The 20,972-nt window shown below is 41.8% G+C and overlaps 1 protein-coding gene across 1 annotated transcript in view; it reads right to left on the bottom strand.

Annotated features, from left to right (window-relative positions):
- cadm1a (cell adhesion molecule 1a) overlaps positions 1-20,972 on the bottom strand; it is a 366,432-nt gene that overhangs the window by 106,512 nt on the left and 238,948 nt on the right. Inside the window, exon 2 of the mRNA XM_078286385.1 lies at positions 4,702-4,719. Coding sequence (XP_078142511.1) covers positions 4,702-4,719 — 18 coding nt within the window. The remainder of the gene's footprint in view (positions 1-4,701; positions 4,720-20,972) is intronic.

The raw sequence follows: 20,972 nt of genomic DNA on the forward strand, positions 1-20,972 counted from the left end.
GATAAGGATCCTTGTGTTTAACTGCTATGTCCCTCAGCCCACCTCCATCCTCTCACGTCTTCCTGCTATTGATTGGCATACAAAACAAACAGACAAGTCACGCACGCAGGAAAAAAGTCTTTTCTGTAGCGGCAGGTCAGGCAAGGAAGCACTGTGACATTTGTCAACATGAAATATTTTGCTGGCTCTCCACTCCTTTTCAAAAGTGGCCTTCTACTTCTTAATCAAAAGCTATTACATGCCTAGTTTGGATCTAAGCAACAGGGTTGATGCCTCATTCATTTAAGCCAAAACAACCAAATAACAAGTTAAATTTTACATTTTCATTTTACATTGTTTTAAAAGTAATTTTTAAGACCTTGTTAATGCCTGTTACGATGAAGTATAAGGTCTCCCTTGGAAAAGAGATTTTGAATCTCAATGGGACTGGTAAAATAAAGGCTAAATAAAACAAAAAATAAGACTGATTTTGCAAATGAAATAAATGTGAATGTGAAAACAACTGTAGACTTATCAGAAACATAGGTCTGTGTAACTGGGCTAATTTGTCACTCGAAAAAAAGAGCACCCAGAAACTGCAATATTTTAAAAATTTCTAAAACTGAATTGAATATGTTAATTGTTTGATTTAGCTGTATTCAAAACCTTTTAAAACCTTGAGTTTAGATAATATGATGACTGTGACCTGCAGACACCCTGCTTTAAAGTCAAACCAAAGAGACTATACTGTATGGTCACCGATTTTCATTGGCTTTCACCTGGGCCATCACAGAAAATAACACCAGAGTGAAGAGTGTCTGCAGCGGTAGCCACCGCCACGCTAACTTTATGAATCATCTCAAATTACTGTGCTGCAGATTTCACACTACGCAACCCTGTTACCACTGAGCTTTATGAATATGGGCTACAATGTCTTTCGGCTGTGTTGCACTCTGGTCTACAGAGGCTAAATTGATATTGCTGCGGGTCTTTTTACATAAAGTCAAATGTGATTACGATTGTCTCTGGCATTGTAGGTGTGTGTCTGTTTGTGTGTATGCAGGGGGCGCTGCTTTGTTGGCAATCAGCTGCAGGGGCGATCATTGCTCGGTGGCAGCAGCGTAGGTTTATGAGCGGGCACAGGCCTGTGAAGGACTGGGCTCTGTCCAATCTGCCCCCATGGGAGGATCTCTTGCAGTTCAATTCTAATTCATGTACGTATAAATAACTGGCGCTGGCACTAATAATTGGATTAAAAGGCTTGGTAGAGGAGAAAGGGGAGAGAGGGGGTGTGAGGGTGGCTGGAGAGGCGACATGACTTGATTAAAAGCAGACAGTGTCTTTAGCAAACTCTAACAGTATCTTGGTATGGGGGGGGGGGGGGGGGTATTAATTATCAGTGGTACAAAGATGGCCATCTTTAAGGTTGCCAGAAGGGCGAGAATCTCTGCGTGCTGATAAGTCTTAACAGTGAGTTCACAGTGTAAGCATCACGATCAACAACAAGTCACTGGATGTCCATTCATTTCTTATATAGCTGAGTGGCTGAACTTTTCGTGGTCATCGGCCATCAGAATTCTGCACTACTACATGAGCAGTTGATTCCAGCCATTCAAAGCTTCTCTACAACTTCTGTTTGAAGGACTACAGGAATAAACGTCTCAAAAATGAAGCTTGGAGAGTGGTTGTATCTGTTGTCGGGGTCGAAGGTAAGCTCTGGAGTTACTAGCTTACTTACTAGCTCGCTAAGTTAACTATTCAAAATGATGCAACATGAAAGCAAGACCAAAGCAGTGAAAAATACGACTCGTTACTGCTCCTGCTGAAGCGTTTCCACTGCAGCTGCATTGGAAAAATTATTTTTTTCATTTCACATTTCTCTACAGTTCAAATTGCTTGTGAAAGTGTTTGGCTAGCTAGTAGAAGATTAATTTCAAGTTCCCTGGTTTCCCTGGTAAGGTCGCTGTCGCCTCACAGCAAGAATGTCCTTGGTTCAAATCTCTACTGTGGTCCTTTCTGTGTGGAGTTTGCATGTTCTCCCCGTGTTTTCGTGGGTTTCCTCCAAGCGACCAAAACTATGGGTGAATTTTTGTTGCAGCAGGCGGCAATTCCTCTAACATCCGTTAGAGTCCGGCTCCAAAAAGACTCCAAACCGCCTAACTCCATGCAAGTCAATGAGACCACGACCCAACTTCTCGCTCAAAATATAAAGTCAACAAATTTTTTCGACAAGAGGTTATGGCCTCAGTAGCTAATTTCATGTCTTCTAATGCCTGTCCTTATGGCGATTTTCTAAATAATTGTGTCATTAATGGGATATATCAGATATAAAATGGGGTTGTTTTCCTAGTGATTGACAGGTCACCTGTCCAGTGATCGACAGGTCGTTGATTGCGGGCCAATAGCAGGTAGCTATTCCCGAATTTCCCCACGGGAACCCTCTGCCTCGCTTTGGCTATGCTGGCTCCAAAAAATGACAACATGGCGGCGATCGTAAACCCAATCTTTAGGCTTCAAAACAGCCCTTCAGAAACCTATGGATGATGTCATCTGTTTTTACAGCCTATGGTTTCCTCCCACAGTCCAAAGACATGCAGGTCAAGTAAATTGAAGGGCTTAAAACTGTGCTGAAGATGTAACGTTAGCGAAGTGGGCCTTGTTAAGTGTATGTTAGCAGTGACATTAGTTAAGTTGTAGTAGTGAGCTATTATTGGTGTTTTGATTTACATTTTAATTGTTATATTGTCAGGTCGCTTTTCACAACTTTTCACATCTTCACAACCTTCTTTGCTTTGTAGTAATCTAGACGACTTCACCAAGACGCTCACATCGAGTAAGAATTTATCAAGCGCTATGCTATTTTTGATTTCACTTGATGGACATCATTTGAGTGGTGCTATTTTGCATGGCTCACGTGACTTAAGTGCACACTAGACGCAGACTGGATCAGGGAAGACGTTCCCTTATCCAGATTAAGTGAATAGAGACAGTGTTCTCCTGCACCCATCTTACAGTGCCAACCATCTGCTCAAAGAATTCAGTATTTCTTAAGACAAGAGTGAAATGCATCTTCATTTGACAAGTGGTAAAGTTAGAGGTTGGTGTCCACTTCACTGGAACTTAATGAGGTGACAGCACAACTGAGGGAGTTACACTGTACACATGATCCTGGTAGTCTTTAAATCCATTGCAAAACCATTTGAAGCAAATGCTCTGGAAACTTCCAGTGGATATTCCATTGTGCATGTGTCTTGTCTGGCCTGTCAACTTGAAAAATTGCTGGTGTGTCAGTGTAGTGCAACCATGGGCAGTGATGTAGTGTTAGATAAAATGATGGGTGAATGACCTCCAGTCAGTGATCATCATGAGGCAAACAGCCACCACTAACGAAAAACTCCATTATATTTTAATAAAAACTATTTTTTTCCTTCAGCGAGTATCTTCAATTGAAATGAGACAATTGTCTCATTCTGATGATATGGAATGTTTGTGTAAATGTAGGCATGCCTTTAGTGATCGATATTATCAGTAAATATTGAGGGAAAGCAATGCATTTTTTGAATATTACCGCATTAACATGATAGAAGCGGTACTGTTTCAGTCAGTTGAACACCTCTCAAGGGTCGGGGAAGGTAGAAATTTACTTCCTTCACTAGTTGCACGTAATCTCACCAAAAATTCTACCTTTTCTCCCCATTTCTTATTTGATCATTCTAGGGAAATGCAAGTATTTGTTCCATTCATTGCTGGGGGGGCTGTGTCTTTGACCTTTGCCTTCTTTGCTATTGGTTGCTTGTAATGCTGGTGATCTAGGAATTGATAGATATTCTGCTCTCACTGCAAGTCACTCCGGATCAATGCATCAGCTAAATGCCTAAAATGAAAACGCAAATGTTAATTGGTGCGTTAAGGTGCTCCATTCAAACCGATGTACCACATTTAAGCAGAACTCCTTTAGGTGGAGCGTTCCATAAGACTTGGGAGTCCTAGCAAAAGGAGATTGGGATCAAATCAATCAAACTAATCTGGGAGGGTTTTACGGAATTAAGCAGAGATGGAACAATGAATGAAAATGGCTACTGAACATAAGAAACTGCTGATAAGCCAAGATCCCCTGCCCATTCGCATAAACAAGTTACATTGAGGTTTCATTCAAAAGCGTTATCCATTCTGAGAAAATGCTCAGTCTCAATATTTAAACAAAAGTCCTCAAATATGTTAGTATTTTGTAGACAAAAGTGTTAGATAGCAACTTAAATCCTATTCCATAACAAGTTTTCCTCAGAACGAAGTTTCAGCAGGCCTATTGTAAGAGTAGCTGCCGCTCTTTTCTAAATGGTCAACATCTTGTTTTGGAATGAGACTCTTCAAATCATGAAGCGCCGTGGATTTCTTTGGACTTTACACTTTCTGATTGACTGCGGTGTATTCTGCTGCACTACAGCTGGTGCTATTGCGGACATCGGTAGGCGACAACAGCAACAACAGCATTGTGAGATTTGGAGTAAATAAGCTGGAGGAGAACGCAAGAGCAAGACAGACAAAAACAAAAAGTATGTGCGAGAGAGAAAGTGGAGATGGGGAAAGATCATGGGCCGAGAAACACCAGATGCAGAGAGGCAGCTTTTCTTGCAAAGCCGAGAAACAGAAGATGGAAAAGCTAGACTAAAAGTGAGAGAGCGGGTGGTGAGGAGAAAGAAAGGAGACGTAGGGAGGGCTTACCTGGGTACTGTGCCGCTCCTGTGTTGTTGGAGGAGGAGGAGGAGGAGGTGGGAAGGGCAGAAGGAGAAAAAAAGAGAGAGGGGTGTTAGCATTCAAAGCCCAATTTGCCGTTAACCGCCCCCAATTGCCAGTGCATAGAAGTGCTCACTAGTAAAGTGCAGGAAAAGGCAAGTAAAAAAGCAAAGAAACTTGTGCTGCTTGTCTCTTGAAGAAGAAAATGGTTAATCAGTTTATGCATTTAATAACAGATTATGTCAGTTGATTGGAGAAGCAGCTAGCCTTGAAGGTTAAGATTTTTTAAGTGTAAAGGCAGAGTCAATGGGCTACGAAATGGGGTTTTACCAATATGTTTTAGACTGAAGCAGCCTATATCTTGTGCTGATATTTAGGTTAACATCTTTAGATTTGACCATTTCCATGACAAAAGATCCCCATGTTTCTCTCAGAAGTTTATTCTTTGCAGGATGCAAAGTTCTGAAATAGCATTTATACTATGAGACACCAGAACTCTTCATTGAAACCCAGAATAACAACAATAACAATAACAACAACAACAACAGTAATAATAATAGCAATAATAGTAATAATAATGATAAACATTCATGCATACTGGTGGAATCTGATCAAAATATCCCATTAGAGGTTAAAGGCTTCTCATAGACAACCAGTGTACCGTTAATCATCACACAATAAATACGTAATCAAACAAATTGCATCATATCCACAATATAATGCCATTGACTGGACAATTCGAAAGAAAAATATCTCTGGAGGCAGACTCAGCTAGAAAATAAAAACAAATGACATAAACTTATGTGAAAACTGGCTAAAAACAGACTAGATGACACCATTTCAGAAATCTTAGGTCTCCATTTGGACATCTGCGCGTCTTCCAATACTATTCCCTCACTACAAATGAGCAGTGTTGGCCCATAATACACAGCCTGGCATCCGTTTAGGCCCACATCTTAAAGAGAATATTTTTTAAAGCCAAGTAAGCGTCAGGATTCCTGCTTTGAGGCAGCTTTTGATTAGAAAACCCATTTCCTCTTCAACATTTGCCAAATTTCAATCATGGTGATATTCTAATTACCATTATCCCGAGTAGGGAAGGGAGGGAGAGATTGAGTGGGTGTGTGTGAGGGAGAGGGAAAGAAAGAGAGGGAGTCGATTTCAATGTAAGCGGGGGGAAAAAATCAGAGGAAAATACAGTGTGAAGATCAAGCGAAACAAAGGGTAGAATTTCATCTCTTTTACAGCCTGTTACACAGTCTGCATCCCATTTGGTGGTGCAGATATATCTTCTCCCATTGGTGGTGCAAACGATCTGATCTGGGCCATAATACTTGATGCTTTTCTACCATAAAGCACCTGTTGACATGTCATATTGAAATCATTCTGAAAGGTGATATGGGGAGAGATTAGTGGCAGATATATTTTAATTGTATCATTTGGAATTTGCCATGCTCATATTGAACCATTGAATGCAAAAATGAATTTGTTGTAAATGAATTGGAAAAATGGAATTTGTAAGGGACAAATTGAAAATGAATGCAATGGCATGAAACTGAATTTGATTATTATTGAATTGAACTTTAATTATAATTTCAAATGCAGTTTTCTCAATTTAGATTAACCGATTCAATCGAACAACATTGGAGAGTGTACTAGTATTACTCTGTTGCATACTGGTACAACTACTACTGTAGTTTCTGGTCTTTTGGCACAGATTTTTCCTATTTCCCCAGTTTCCGACTGACAGACAGCTAGTGAATGTGCAGAAACTAAACGGGAAAAAACAAAAGGCTGTACGCTCTCCAACATTAAATCCCTGGATCTGTGTCTCAGAGAGCTTCATCTGAATTGAGAAACCTGAATTTGAAATGGTTTAACGTTAAATTCAATACCAATCACATTCAATTTCAAGCCACTGCATTCAATTTCAAATTGCACCTTACAAATTCAATTTTGGAATGTAACGGTTGAATGAGTGCGACAAACTCAAATGTAGGCAATTCAAATACAATCTCTGCTGGCGCTAATCTCTCTCCATAAGGTCAAACTTTCTTCAGCAGACACGAGACAAAGCACAGAGTAATGAGAAGAGGGGAAACCTGTTGCCCCCCCCAAGTACGAAGGAGGGTGATGGAGTTTGGCAGCCTTCGATCTCATTTGCAAGCACTTGCCAAGGTTATAAACTGGAGCGCTTACCTAAACAGTAAACCGCTAAGTCATAAACTCGTACAGCATAGCGCCAGTCCTCCCCCCGCTTAAGCACTCGGCCTGAGTTGCAAAGTGCTTGAGAGAGAGCCACATCGGCAACCTAGACCACCCTCGAGTTCAGGTTCATGCAGCAAGATGGGGTGGGGGGTGGGTTGGTGTAGGGAGATTACACAGCAATAGGCTAGACATGGAGCAGCTCTCCTCATGTTAAGTAAATGGAGAGTGGGCGAAGAATAACTGCATGGCCGGTTTGCCCCCTACGGGTCTCGTGGGAGCCTTCGCTATCCAACCCCCCACCCCCACCGACCGAACCTCCAGAGGTGAGGTTAAATGACAAGGACTGCAGAGATGCATTAAACATGAGTCATTTGGAATGAAAGCTAGGCGCTGGACCACTCCAGAGATGATAGGGACATTAACCAGGGTTTCACCAGGGCCTGAGCTGCATTTAATGAAGGCCTCCTCTACCTCCCGATGTCTCTCTTTACATTTGACTCACAGCCAGGGAGCAAAGTAGTGCAATATAAACACAGTCACTACTTTTTCTGGCTCCTGTTGACTGATTTTCTGCCCCTTCCTTTATCTCACTCTCGCACACGCACTCGTAAACATAAATGCGCACAGATACACATACGCAGACACATATCTATGCATAGCAGATTTAAAGACAACTACGACAACAAAACCAAAATATTAAAGCCTCCAGGCTGATGCGTTTCGCAGTTATTTGTTGGAGTGTAATAGTCTAACCCTGAAGCTCGACTAGCTTAGTGGAGTCCAAGTCAAGTCAAAAGCAGGTCCTAAGATAGAGACCAGAGCAAATCGAGTCCTTTGCGAGATCAAGACCAAAATAGGCAATCCGATGAATCAATGCATAGGATGTTTTGAGAAGTCTGAAGTCCATTACATACGCAGGTTTCTACAGGAAAATGAAATCCCTTTATAGTGCTGGGGAGAAAATAAACCTACTCTGTTTTTAGTACCAATCAACAGGTGTATTGAAATTTCTTATATTCAGAAAAAAAAAATTTGCAGGTGTATTATGATACATTGTTTAGTGCATAATGCATGCATGTCTGTTGAACTCAGAAGACAGTTTTTGCTTGCTTCCCACCTATCACAGACTCAGAAAAAACTGCTCAGCATTCCAATGGCGGGTCCAAATCTAAGATTGTGTCATGGATTGCTTACAGCCAATAAATCGATTTCAGATGACAAAAACACATACAAAAACATGCTGACTTTTTACATATGCAGCAAAAAGTTGAAAAGACAATCGGCCCAAGACTGGGACCAAAGTCCAAGGAAAGTACTCTTGAAAATGGATCCAAGACCGGACTCAAGCAGTACAGCCCTGTTTGCATCTCTATCCACTGGGTGCGCGAGGCCTGGACACCATCCTCTTCACTTACGACACAATAACTATGACTTCCTCGACATGCACGACCACACACTTTCAACCGAGTCATGCTCAACCGTAGCTCTTGGTTAATGGCCTGGAACACACATTAAATGTCTATCAGAGGGGGACGTGGCTGGGATGGATGCACATGCTGACAACTTCTCTCTCTCTCTTCTATATCACACACATATACACTAACACACTATCCACCCCTCTCACTCCCACCCCTGTACACACACACACTCGTACACACAAAAGCCTTCCCTCTAGTCAGTTTAAGTATAGCAAGCAATAATGTGTTGATTAAATCTGTGATCAGCTGCCTAAGGGGCATGAAATTGGACATGATGAGTGTGGCACATTAAAAACTAATTATCAATAGCACCAATCCTATTGTCTTTCTTTTATTAAACCAGGCACTGCAGTAAATCAACTGTGGAGAATGGAACACTATGTGTTCTAACACAATGGGCTCTGTGGTTGCAAACATAACGCCACCTGAATTCAGACTGCTTGATTTTATGAGAGCTTTTTGATGCGACATGTATCGGTGATGCACTGTCTGTGTCACTTCCTTAGAAAATTGAGTTTGAAGCCATTATATGGGGAAATTTCCTTAAAAAATAACATAACGTAACTGGAGTGTCACTGGCTCGTCTGATTTATAAATCAAAACAGTTTCACTAGAGTGCAGGCTAATTGTGTTACAAACTCCTGGAATGTCGACAAAATACTGTATGCTGCCTGCGGGGAATCAAGCTGCTTTCCCCGCAATCCTTCCTAATTTAAAAGTGAAACTAGCATATAATTTTCTCATCTGTATCCACCAATATAGTGCGGCAGAACGGCAACTAAAAGCTAAGCATCAGATTTTCTTGAGAAATACAGGCATATTTTGATCACCTCATGTCTGCATTATATACGCACAATATCAAATCTGATGTTCTGTTATTTGGCTTCTGTCTGATTTGGGGAGTTTCTGATATGTTAAGAGATTCAATTTAGCTTAGAAAATGTAAAAAAAATAAAAAATAATATGACAGCCCTTCTTGGTCAAATTCAAGTCAGTCAGATAGTCACTCCTCAATACATGTACACTATACAACTTTTTAAATCATGATTTACGGCACTTGAGAAAATCTGTTAATCTTTCACACAACTCCCGCAATCCGTATGTGAATGAATTTAGATTACGTCGCCCGACGGGGTTCATGGATTGCTACAGCGATGTATGGATATACATATATTGCTAAATCTTTTCATGATTGTAAGACAGCCAACATTGTTGTATTCTCCTTAGAAGCGATGAGGGCAGCTAATCAACTAGACAGCCAAACACCTGAGGTCACATTCAAATAAACTGCAAATTAATTAATTGGTACAGCTGTCACTGTCTATAAAAAGGTTTCAGGTGACCATTTTAGAAATAAACATGTTAATGTCTGTGCTGTTTTTGACTGGAGACTACTTATCATTAATGTGTTTAATGTCAGCTTGTTAGTTAGCAAGCTAGCCGTAGTATCAAGTCAGCTAACCATTATGGTTAGGTGGCTAGTAATTGAAGCTATTAGTTGCATGTTAACCTATTGGTTGCTTTGCTAAATTATCTCGCTGGAGGCTTAGCTAGCTAACAAAGCTAAAAACCATTTTGTTCAGGTTAACTGTAATGACTCTTCTCAAGCTACAACTCACATTACTTGGAGTACGGTCTTAAAGGAGGTAGCTAAAGGAGCTAGCACTAAAGGGACTAGCGCTAAAGGAGCTAGGGCCAAAGACAGTTTACTGTGTCACAGTAACCTACATTTGGAAACAAATCCACCTTATCAGACCATTACTTTTTACTTATGTTACTGAACTGACCTACAGCACAATCTTTTCAGGTACCTCTTTTTTTCTGGCATGGTGCCTTTTGTGCACAGCCACTTCTCTAAATGAGTCTTCCAAGATGGCACCAGCCATAGTTGCTAGGAAATTCGTGATGCAACTGCAAAGCCTCTATATGTCATCACCACAAACGCGCCGCGAGACAGAATCTGCACTTGTTTCTTCTCACTGAAAGGATTTATATTCAGTTTCTCGCTGAACTGTAAAGCAGCTGTCATTTGATGTAACCTAAGAAGCATAAACATTCCCTCTTTTCCTTCTCTCCTTCCTCTTTTTTTCTTTTTTCTATCCCTGTTGCTCTCTCCCCCCCATTTACACACACACGCACATACACACACAGCTCTGTCTGGCACCCGGCGATTAGAGTGCTGGGTGCTGTCCCGCTGATAAGGCTGGGAAACCTCCCTCCCTCCACCACCGCTGGCTGTGTCCTCAGGGTGCCCTGAAAAAAGGAAGCCCAGCGTAATGCCCCCAACGCCCCCGACCCCCCGCCATTCACCCAGTCACGGGTGGTGGATGAATACACTGCCTCGTGCATCTCATGACTCTCAACAGATAGGCCTACGTTTTCCGTGGTGTATAAGACCAGAAAAACGAATACGGGTAATACAGGCTAGCTTATAATGCTATAGCACGGTGCACTTAGGGCCTTTTTGTGTAAGAAAGGATACATTATGGAGTGTGTGTGTGTTTGCAGTACCATGTGGCTACACTTAGCTTTGGCAATGTATGACAAGTGATGGCGCTCATAATCTTGATTAGCATCACTTGATAATCTTTATTTAAAGCAAGAGCCTTCATTGTCTTCTTTCCCTTGTTAATCTAAACCCTGTCACTAAGGGGAAATAACATTGGATATGTTCATCATATTGAGAATAATTTCACATAACTAACAGTTGAATAACTAGATAGCTTTCAACTGTGGCCTCTGGCTACATTAGCTGTCGCTCTAATGACAAACGTTGCTCGCCCGTAACACTGAACTGAACCACTGTGATGTTTTCATGAGAATCTTTCAAAAAATGGCTTAACATCTCTATTTTGGATGTTTATCACATTCAAGATTAGGATTGCAAATGTGGTGTAGGCCTACTGATACTTTAACAACATTCAGTTTGACTGTTTTCAATGCGCTATTTACATAAATCAATGCATGCAACACTGTAAGAAGATTATTCTGTGCTGTAGGTGAAATTACAGCATTATGCATATGATTAAGTCATAGCAACATGAGATGAATCTAAATGTCTTGTATAGTCTAAATGCCGCTGGATGCCTTCTTCTAATGTGAAATGAGGAAACTCATCAAAAATCCTTTTCCAATGATATCCAAATATTATCATGCCCAAGGTACCTAAACTGAAAAACTGGGTTTCATCTACTTTGAATCCTTTGGCGATGGATTGATAAGGAGAGGAAAACCTAATCCTCGAGGTGCTGAAAAAAACAGACTTGGCCTGTCTTATCTCTGGGGTCAGGGAAGGTCCACAGCCATTAATTTTAAATGAGTGGAATGGATTTGCGGTAATGGAAACCCAATGGCTCCAGACAGCATTGGGACTTGGTGGCTTGAAGACACCAAACGACACTGTGATAACCTGACCACTCAACTGTACGAAGTGGGACAAGTCCAGAAAAAGTGATTTAGGTCTTCTGTCCCACGCTCCGCGAAAGTCTTAAGTGTAATGCATTATAAATCCATTTGGAGGCGTCCAAGCGGAACGGGGCTGAAGACGTCGGGTAAACTCTCTCCTCTGGTCAAAATACTATCCATCTCATTTAAGATCGCTTTTTAGTTTTAGCTCAGTCATTCGACAGAACGGTGACTGGCTTGTAAAACCAGCAACCTCAAAGATGGCAAGGAGCAAATGATAATTATGGACAAGTATGAAGCTTTAGTTGGAAAGTTCAGGATTTTAGGACTGGCAGAGAATATTGAGATCGCTGAAACTCATGGGTTGGAAAAGCCAATCGCAGGTGTTAAAACTGCTAATGCTAATGTGTCGAGACAGGGTGTGACAAAGTTGCCCCGAAAATGCCATTTTTGTTCACTCAACGGAAGAGTTTGGAATTAACAAACGCTGCTGTCGGAATCCAATCTGTGAAAATATTTCTTCTTGCTCAGTCACCCAATCATTTCATAGGCTTACAATAAAAGAAAACGACTGAAATGAAGTGAACTGAACTTGAACTGACGCTTGCTTAGAACGTACCACCTTTGGACATCTATTTAAAACAGTTTCCTTTGTGTGTGTGCAGCCCCACACATTCTTTTCCTGTTCTTTTTTTCTTTATTTTTTCCAGTTCATTACTTGCGTATTGTACAATTTAAAAAACTGAACATAAAGTACTTAAAAAAAGAAAAGAAAAAGATAGTGTTTGTCTTGGTTTCATGTATAGCTTGAATAGCCATTTCCAGCTAACGAATTGAACTTTAGCTATCGCTCTGCTGTGGGGCAAAGAGAGATCTTCCAAAATTGTGACTGTAAATTTTGATATTAAAAACTGGAATTGAGTGTAAGTTAATGCTTTTAATTGTTTACTGTTCTGTCTTCTGAGAATGTGCAAATGGCATTCTTCAGGTGGCATTGTCATTAGTGTGCTTGCCGTAGGCAGAGCACACTCTTACTATCTTGCATACTTATTATTCTTTTTATTCTTATTCTTCTTATGGACAAAAGTTTAGGATGCATCTCCTCCTACAGTTTTTACAGTACATAGACATATTAGACATCAAAATGTGCGGCTCATTGAGGAATCATGTGCTATTACTTTTCTAAGAGATCCATCTCTTTGAGATATGAATGATTAAATGGCATTTTTAGACGCAATACACACCCATTGTAAAAGGATGAGAACCTGAGAACCGTGTGGACTCAATCACAGGATCACAGAGCCAGAAATTGAAGTTTGGTTTTGTCCTTGTTTCTCCGCGGAGATCGGGAGGCTCCCACACAGTAGCTGAAGCTAAGGTAGAATCAGATCAGTATGGATGTATTTGGACTTTTATTCTGTATATTAAAAGTCTACAGCGGAGTTTTTAATGGCTGGCTTGATGCATTTGGGACAGACGGACCGCGCTGCGGAGATCGGGAGGTATGTCTGGTTTCTCACACACAGTAGCTGAAGTTAACTGAAGCTAAGGTACACACACAGAGTATGGTGGTTTCTGCGCGTCGGCCGACGCTTAACGGAGCTTCTCACGAGCTCAGTTTTTAAGCTAGAGTGGAGCTTTTTTTATTATCGGAAACTAGACATCCAGACGAATACGTAGGTACCAGCCACGTTATGTAACATAGCTCCAAAGTCAGCAAAGTTTTTGACAAAGGTAAATGGGCATGACTATTTTCAAACGGGTCCCTTGACCTCTCACATCAAGATATCTGAATGGCTCATTAGAACCGCAAGAGTCTTAGCTTTACAGCCATATCTGACATATGTCAGCTACATAGGGTATATGAGCTCCAGGGTACTAAAGACACAGTGTTCTGCATGCAGTGAAAAGATGTTATTCTCGCCTTTTTTTCTTTCCCTATTTCTGCACACTGTGGTACCTAAACAGTCATGGAATTGTAGAAATTGGGTATGGCTACAAAGCTGAGACTCTTGTGAATCCAAAGAGCCTAATTGCATTCATGTGTGATTAAATATGGCCTCATAGTAACCATTTCAATGTGATGACAGCATTTTTTATAACTTGACCTTACTGTATAAAATGACATGAAATGAAATGGTCGAGCTCATTCATGTCAGTGCTTCGACACAGCCAGCAGATGGCGACAGAGACCATGAGTTCCCCACATGGGCTTTCTGTCAGTCTCGGCACCGTCTTTGTGATGCGTTTAGGGTCCTTGGAAAGCTGGGAATCTGTAGTTTCGTTCGATACCAAACATGTTGCTGTGCAGTGATGAGAATCTAGTCTGTCAAAATGCTAACAATTGCAATGCTGCACTGCTTAGCAAAGCTAGTGAACGCCAAGTCTAAGGGCAGGGGCATTGCAAGAGCGGCAAGCACACTTAAATTTTCTTTAGAAAATTTAGCCTTTTCTAGTTCCTTCTCTTCTACAATAAAACCAAGGATGCTTGATTTGTAGAAAATTATACAATAAGAATGCCACACAAGCCACATAAACAATCCACAGAATTTGAGTGAAGAAACAACAAAATGCTTCACTGCCATAAAGCTTATTTGAGCTGGCTTTGTGATTAGCTCAAAAGGCAGTTTGACGGCGGTTACGAACATGCTAGTCTAACCCATTCATACAGAAAAGAAAGCCACAAAAAAGCCACTGCCTTCAAGCTACCATTTTTTCCCCCTGTGGTATGAAAGGATCTTTATGCAGCATCATGTTGTGGAGAACATCATGCTGATGAGCAGCTAAATTCAATTCACTGAATACATTGACGTAATATCGAGTGGGACTACACGAAGAAAAGGTTGAGTAAATGTTGAGGAGAAAATGGAAAAAGTAAGGTTATGTCAACAAAGGAGTTTGCAGTACAGTATTTCAATTTCGCGAACTTATCCCGTTGCTTGAAATGTGGGAGTGGGTGTTTCATCTCATGTAACTTTTTGTAATGAAGGCTGTATTTTGATGAAAAATAAATTACTAAATGACTTTTATTACAAATTCCACAAACTGGTTGTTTTGTAAGCTGATTGGATTGTATTTTTGTGGTGGGCACGTACTGTAAAACTGTGGCTGACAAGTTCTTCTTGGTAATGAGTGCATCATTTTTTTGGGGGGGAGGGGTAGTAATGCAGGAGTTGCTCAGGTTAACAGTTGCCCCACCCTCCTCCCCCTCCCAGCTGTGCAGCTCAGAGGCTATTATACCGGCCCTCGCTCCCTCCCGCCTCGCCTTTTTACTTAATTGAATCAGCCAGTCCCCATATCAGATATTCCTTAACGGAATACTAAAACCTATCCACCCTTTTCCTAATACCATTAGGGGAAGAGGGAGAGCAAGATGGATGCTTTAATCCTGCTGGATCAGAGCACACAAAAGGAGAGTGTGCCCTGAAGTCAGACATTAGCCACAATATTCACTACCCGAGCCACAATATTCCTCCAACCAGGAGACTTGCACTGTCACTGCCTGACAGAAAGCCACAATAACAAGAGCACAATTCCTGTAGACAACCTTGCATGCGCGACCACATGCAGGCGACAAATGCCTGATTATGATGCAAACGAATCGAGGAATTGTGGCGAATACGGGGGGGTTATGGTTTTGGATAATTCAATTTAAATCTGATATTTGTGGGACAATGACTAACCTTATTGCAGCATCACAGGAGTCCTTTGGGGTCTTCTGTGAGACTTCCTCACTGCTTGCACGCTATTCTTTAAAGTAACATTACACAGAATTGCTTTTTGAGTCAGTTGCGTACGGTGGCCGACGGGCGCAAATGCACTTCGAGGGCCCTAAGCAATTGCATTAAGAGAAACGCTGCAACTTCAGGGAAAAAAAACCCCAAAAACGTACGAAAATCAAAGGAAATACAGCAATGGAAATTCTGCAGAATACATTAACAGGAAACATGCTGCAAATTCAGAAATGATTCAAATTCAAAAACCAAACCAGGAAAACAAATGCAACAGGAAAGCGCTGCATATCTAGTCGCTCCAGGCCTCTAAGGGGAGCGCTAAGTGGAATCAGTTGATTTTCAACACGAGAGACAGAGAGAGTTTCAGCTATTCTCCTGGTGCAGTCTCGGTCACAAAATATCCACACGTAGTCTTTGCCCGTCATGCGTGATAGTGTGGCGGTATCAATCTTTGGAAGAAGACAAAGGAGGGGACAGGAAGCTTTCTTCTTCCCGCTGCCAAACTAAACTCTCTCTCTCTCCTGTCGAAAATCAACCAATTCCACTTAGCACTCCCCTGGAGACCTGGAGCGTTTCCGTTGCATTGACCGGAGCGCTTTTCCGTTGGATGCGTTTATGAATTTGAATCCTTTCCGAATTTGCAGCGGATTTCCTGTTAATGTATTTGCTTTGGCAACGCGTGCTGTGGCGCGTTTCTTCTTTTGCAGCGCGTTTCCATTGTTGCATTTGTTTGGGATTTTTGTACATTTTGGAATTTGCATCGCATTTGTTTGCATTTGCACCCGTCGGCCACTGTAGTTGCGCCACTTGAAGACCATTTGTCGAAAAAGGACTACGACAAGTTTTTCTTATTTATAAGCAATGAAACATATAATTATGCCCATCTATTTGACAAAGAATTATATATTATCCGTTTTATTGCAGTTTTATTCTCTTTATGTACTGTATGTTTGCACAGGTGCACCACCTGACATTTTTGGACTTTGGAACACCAAAAGTCTGGTGTCCGGAACTGCATTTCAATAAAAACAAAATGGTTTCCTCATGAGGCAGATATTGTAGAATAATTACATGCATTACTGCAGAGGTTCTCAACGTGGGGTCCGGGGACCACCAGGGGTCCTTGAGGGGGTTCTAGAGGGTCCCCAGCAAATTGATGCATTGTTAAACTTAACTTTTATTTAATTTACAATACGTTTTTTTTCACAATTAGAGAATGTAGAAGAATGACTATTTTGGTCATAGTTTCACTGGTATCTCTCTACGTACAATACAGATAGTCATGGGATTCTGGACAAAATCATATCCAACAATAAAAAATATTCTCAGATTTGGGTCCAAGAGACAAAATCTCATCAAATGTGGGTCCATGGCTCTAAATGTGGACTAGTTTAGGGGTCCTTGATATGAAAAAGGTTGAGAATCACTGCATTACAGTATGCAACACATCATTTTCATGATGTGCACTGCAGAGGTATATAGGCCCACATATGTCTAGTGTGTTTATGCCATCTGTTCACATCCAGCAGAGGTGCAGGAATGCATGTCCAATTTGACACAATGGGGATGCAGATGAATGGGATTCAGGGGCACCTCCTGCCGTGAAGAGTCTTTTTTTTCCTCTACGCATTTTCTGCTGTGTCAAGCTGCAGCTGAACTAAGGTGAGGTCCATTATTCCTGGCCAGCTCAGGCACAAACTAATCCTCTCATTTGGGAGGTCAGCGCCAATCATTATACAGAGGGGTGCCATTACAGTATACACTCCAGTGAGCTGATTTCCCCCTAACAAAAATATATGACTCAAGGGACTGATCTTACACTCAGTCTCTCTCTCTCTCTCTCTCTCCCTCTCATTTATCCATCCTTTTTCTACTTCCAAGCTCTCTTCCTCTCTCTCAACTTTTCCCTCTTTTATCTCCAAACCCTTTTCAAGCCCTTCTCGCTTTCCATCTCTTTCATTTCTCAGACGCTCCCGCACTTCCAGTTCACATCCCTCTTTTTTTTCCCATCCTCTTTTTTTTTTTTCAGAATGCCCAGAGTGGCGTATAATTGAATCTGCAGAGAACGCATGAGCGGGAACAATTAGCGCAGTCACTCAGAATGTGGACATTGCGGTACAGTAGGATAAACAGTCAGAATAATAAAAAGGGGAAGGCGAGCAGGAAGATAAGCTTGTACTGTATGGGAGCGGGACAAAGAGAAACACGCGGCTCACAAAGTACACACACCGAATTTTGTTCCCACCGCTCTCTGACAAAGACGGGATAGTCTCATTTTGCATCGCACACATTGTCTTTTCCATCATTCTGTCCTGCCTGCAAGAATCACTATATAGAACTATAACTCTGCATTAATGGCCTTATGTATTTTTCCATTACTAGGAGGACTCCAGTGGGGGAGAGTTAATCAAATTCAAACAGGTTTTCTTGAAAAATAAAAACAGCTGGCTCCACAGAAGAAGAGGGAGAAAGCAGGTTGGGTGAAGGGGTGGGGAGGGGGATCCTTGGTTGATTGATCCGTAAACAATCGTGAATATATTTTCATTGACTTTGGCTTAATTGCCTGATAAAATTTGCTCATTAGCAGAAGCGGCAGAAGCTGCATCTATTCCATCCCTCAAGTCACTGTCACAGATGGGGCGGCAGCCTGGGCCGAATCGCGCAATAATAACAGCGCCTTGGTCGCCTTCAAACAGTTATATAAGTGCAACAATTCATGACTCTGCTGAATTTATGAATACGTAAAAAGGGACGAAACAAAAAAAACAGAGCCACGCTTCTTCCGAGGAAAAAAGGAGGAGTAGGGGGAAGAAAAAAAAGCTTCTCTTCCTCTGTCCAAAAGAGTAGAAATTCTTCCTCTGTGTGGAGCTGACATCGGCAAAGATGGACCATAAATACTTCATAAATACCAATTACCTCCAGAAACCGGAGTGAAGAAAAGAGCAGCTATTTCGGCCAATTATGAGGCTTCGCTCTCAAAGGGCGGAGGGAGATGACTCTTCTCCTTTCAAGCCTCCCGCTGAAAGGAGAAACCTCTGTCATGTCGCGGGGCCTCAATAATGTTTCCTTCCACCTTCATGTCAGGGATGAAAGGCCCCAAATGTCCTTTGAGTGAAACCCCCAGAGGACTTAACATGCATCAATAACATTTCCATCCTTGAAGACGTTTGAGGGGACTACACATAATCTTCTCGCAGACTTTGAGGCTTTTGCGCTCTCTTCCTCTGACTTTTTTCCCTCTCCCCGTTCTCAAAGGTCCTTCCTCGCCAGCCGGAGATAGAGCGAGAACGGAGGAGAACAAAAGGAAAAGCAGAGAGAGAGAAAGACAGAGTCAAACAGCACATTGTTGGGGCGAGCGTCGCCGGGCTGAAAATAGGACAGCTGCCTCTTGAAGGAGCCATCATTCTTCATATGGGTAGCCTGTCTTCATTTCCACCCTCGGCGAGGCACACGGGGCTTAACACACTTATGTCTGAGGATTTGCTGCACTTGAAGGTGGCAGCGATTCCCTAGACTGGAGGGGGGTGGGGAGCGCTGCAAAGCCACCCCCCCCCAAAAAAAAACATGCTAACAAGTTCAACTGAGGCAATATCCTGACCTCCTCCCTTTTCCAAAGCAAACTTTTGGTTCCCAACTAGGTTGGGGCGATAGCGTACGTCCCGTCAACCAATCGCATAGATAGTAGGGATGGGACGATATGCTTATATCTCGATACGATTCGATACGTAATATGGGGTTCACGATTCAATATAAACACGATACGATGTGATAAATAAAAGTTCAGTGTCAACAAAGTATAAAAGTTCAGTGTCAACAAAGTATGAGATTTATGTTTATTTCTGAGCCACAAATCTTTCTAGCAATGGCATTGGCTCGCTAGAATGTAAACAACAATGTAAAAATGTTACTACAAAGTGCAAATAGTATAATTTCAATGAAGTCTTATTTGTGATTACTACAGCAGAATAAAACTGAGTTAATATCACGATTCATTTTTATGCCCACGATACATATTGTCACATTTTTGTATTGCGATATATTGAATTGCGATATATCGTTCCATCTCTAATATATAGCCGATCCAATGTATTCGTGTAGGTGTGATGAGTCGAACTGAAACACGGCTTTTAAATGCACAAGGAAGAGGCAATTTTATATTTTCAAATCATAATACAAGTCCTCACAGTGAAAAAAAAACAAACTGCTGAACAAGTATGAGGTGGTGGTGCATTCCCAGTAGGAAACGGCAGCGCCAGACACTCAAATGGGACAAAACCAGCACACATTGAGGAAGGCTCTGGGAAAGGTTGGCTATTCTTAGGCTCCAAATGAATTTTAAAGCAATTTTTGTCCTTGCATGCGCTTTCCCCATCGGGGTATTCTCGCACTACACTACATATTTTACTACCAAAGATCAAGGCAATTGAAATTGGCAAAAAAATCAGCAGGGGAATTTCCACCGGCGATGGAGTCTGTCCATCACTGATCTCCAACATATTTTCCGTCCAATGGCCCAACCCGAGTCCCAACTGTACTTCTAGTCATCGCTGCCCTGCGTCTCGATAAGAATGAGTGGGAGCTGCTCAAAACTGGAATCTTTAATTGTCAGCTTTGGCTCTAAGTGGCCCCCCATGTTCAAATTAAGTGTGTGACATTCAGCTACAAAGCAGTGATTATGGAGAAAAGGTTAGCAGATATTGCATCGCCCGGGACCTCAAAATGACACAGTGAGTCATCAGCAGCCGAGCAGCCAATAAGTGACAGTCGGGATGTAAAAGAAGTATTATTTGTGAGAACTAATAAAAGAGGCCGGTCATGAGACGTGTACCTCACACCCTCCTCAGCGCCAGGAATATGGCGTGAATCCATCCTTCACACTTGGCATCCCGACGTGATAATGTATCCGAGTGACTTTGGAAAAACAGTGTTGTGTATTTCTCTCTGTGTGTGTGTGTGTGTGTGTTATTGGCACACAGCTGACTCCCCACACAAAGTGCCCCGTCACTAGCTATCGTTGCGAGCAGATTCTTCCCCAATAAGCGCTACAAGCCTTGGGATATTCTATCCAGAAATTGGAGCACTCGGCTTTGAAATGGAGGGATGGGGGGTCAGAGATGCATGACATCTCTTCAAACATGGCTGATAGAGAGGCCTGGAGAAGAGCAGTTAAGAGGTTATAATCTCCAGAACCCAATGGCTCCTTCAGGAAGGACCAAATCTGTGTCCCCGCTTTGAATTAGGCTAATTAGCTCATTGACATTTTGCTGTCTCCTGGTACCTCCTGAGACTAGATCAACTCCAAATAGTGCAAAGTTTTGAGCCGTTCCAGTCCACTTTAAGTTACAGTAAGTGCCTCTTGTATATCGCCACTCCAAATGTGTATGAATGCAACAGAACAGATAGCGAAAGCAAAATTATATATTTTTTAAGCAAT

Source organism: Centroberyx gerrardi, chromosome 11 (genome assembly GCF_048128805.1).
Source record: "Centroberyx gerrardi isolate f3 chromosome 11, fCenGer3.hap1.cur.20231027, whole genome shotgun sequence".
In the NCBI taxonomy this organism is placed as follows: Eukaryota; Metazoa; Chordata; class Actinopteri; order Beryciformes; family Berycidae; genus Centroberyx; species Centroberyx gerrardi.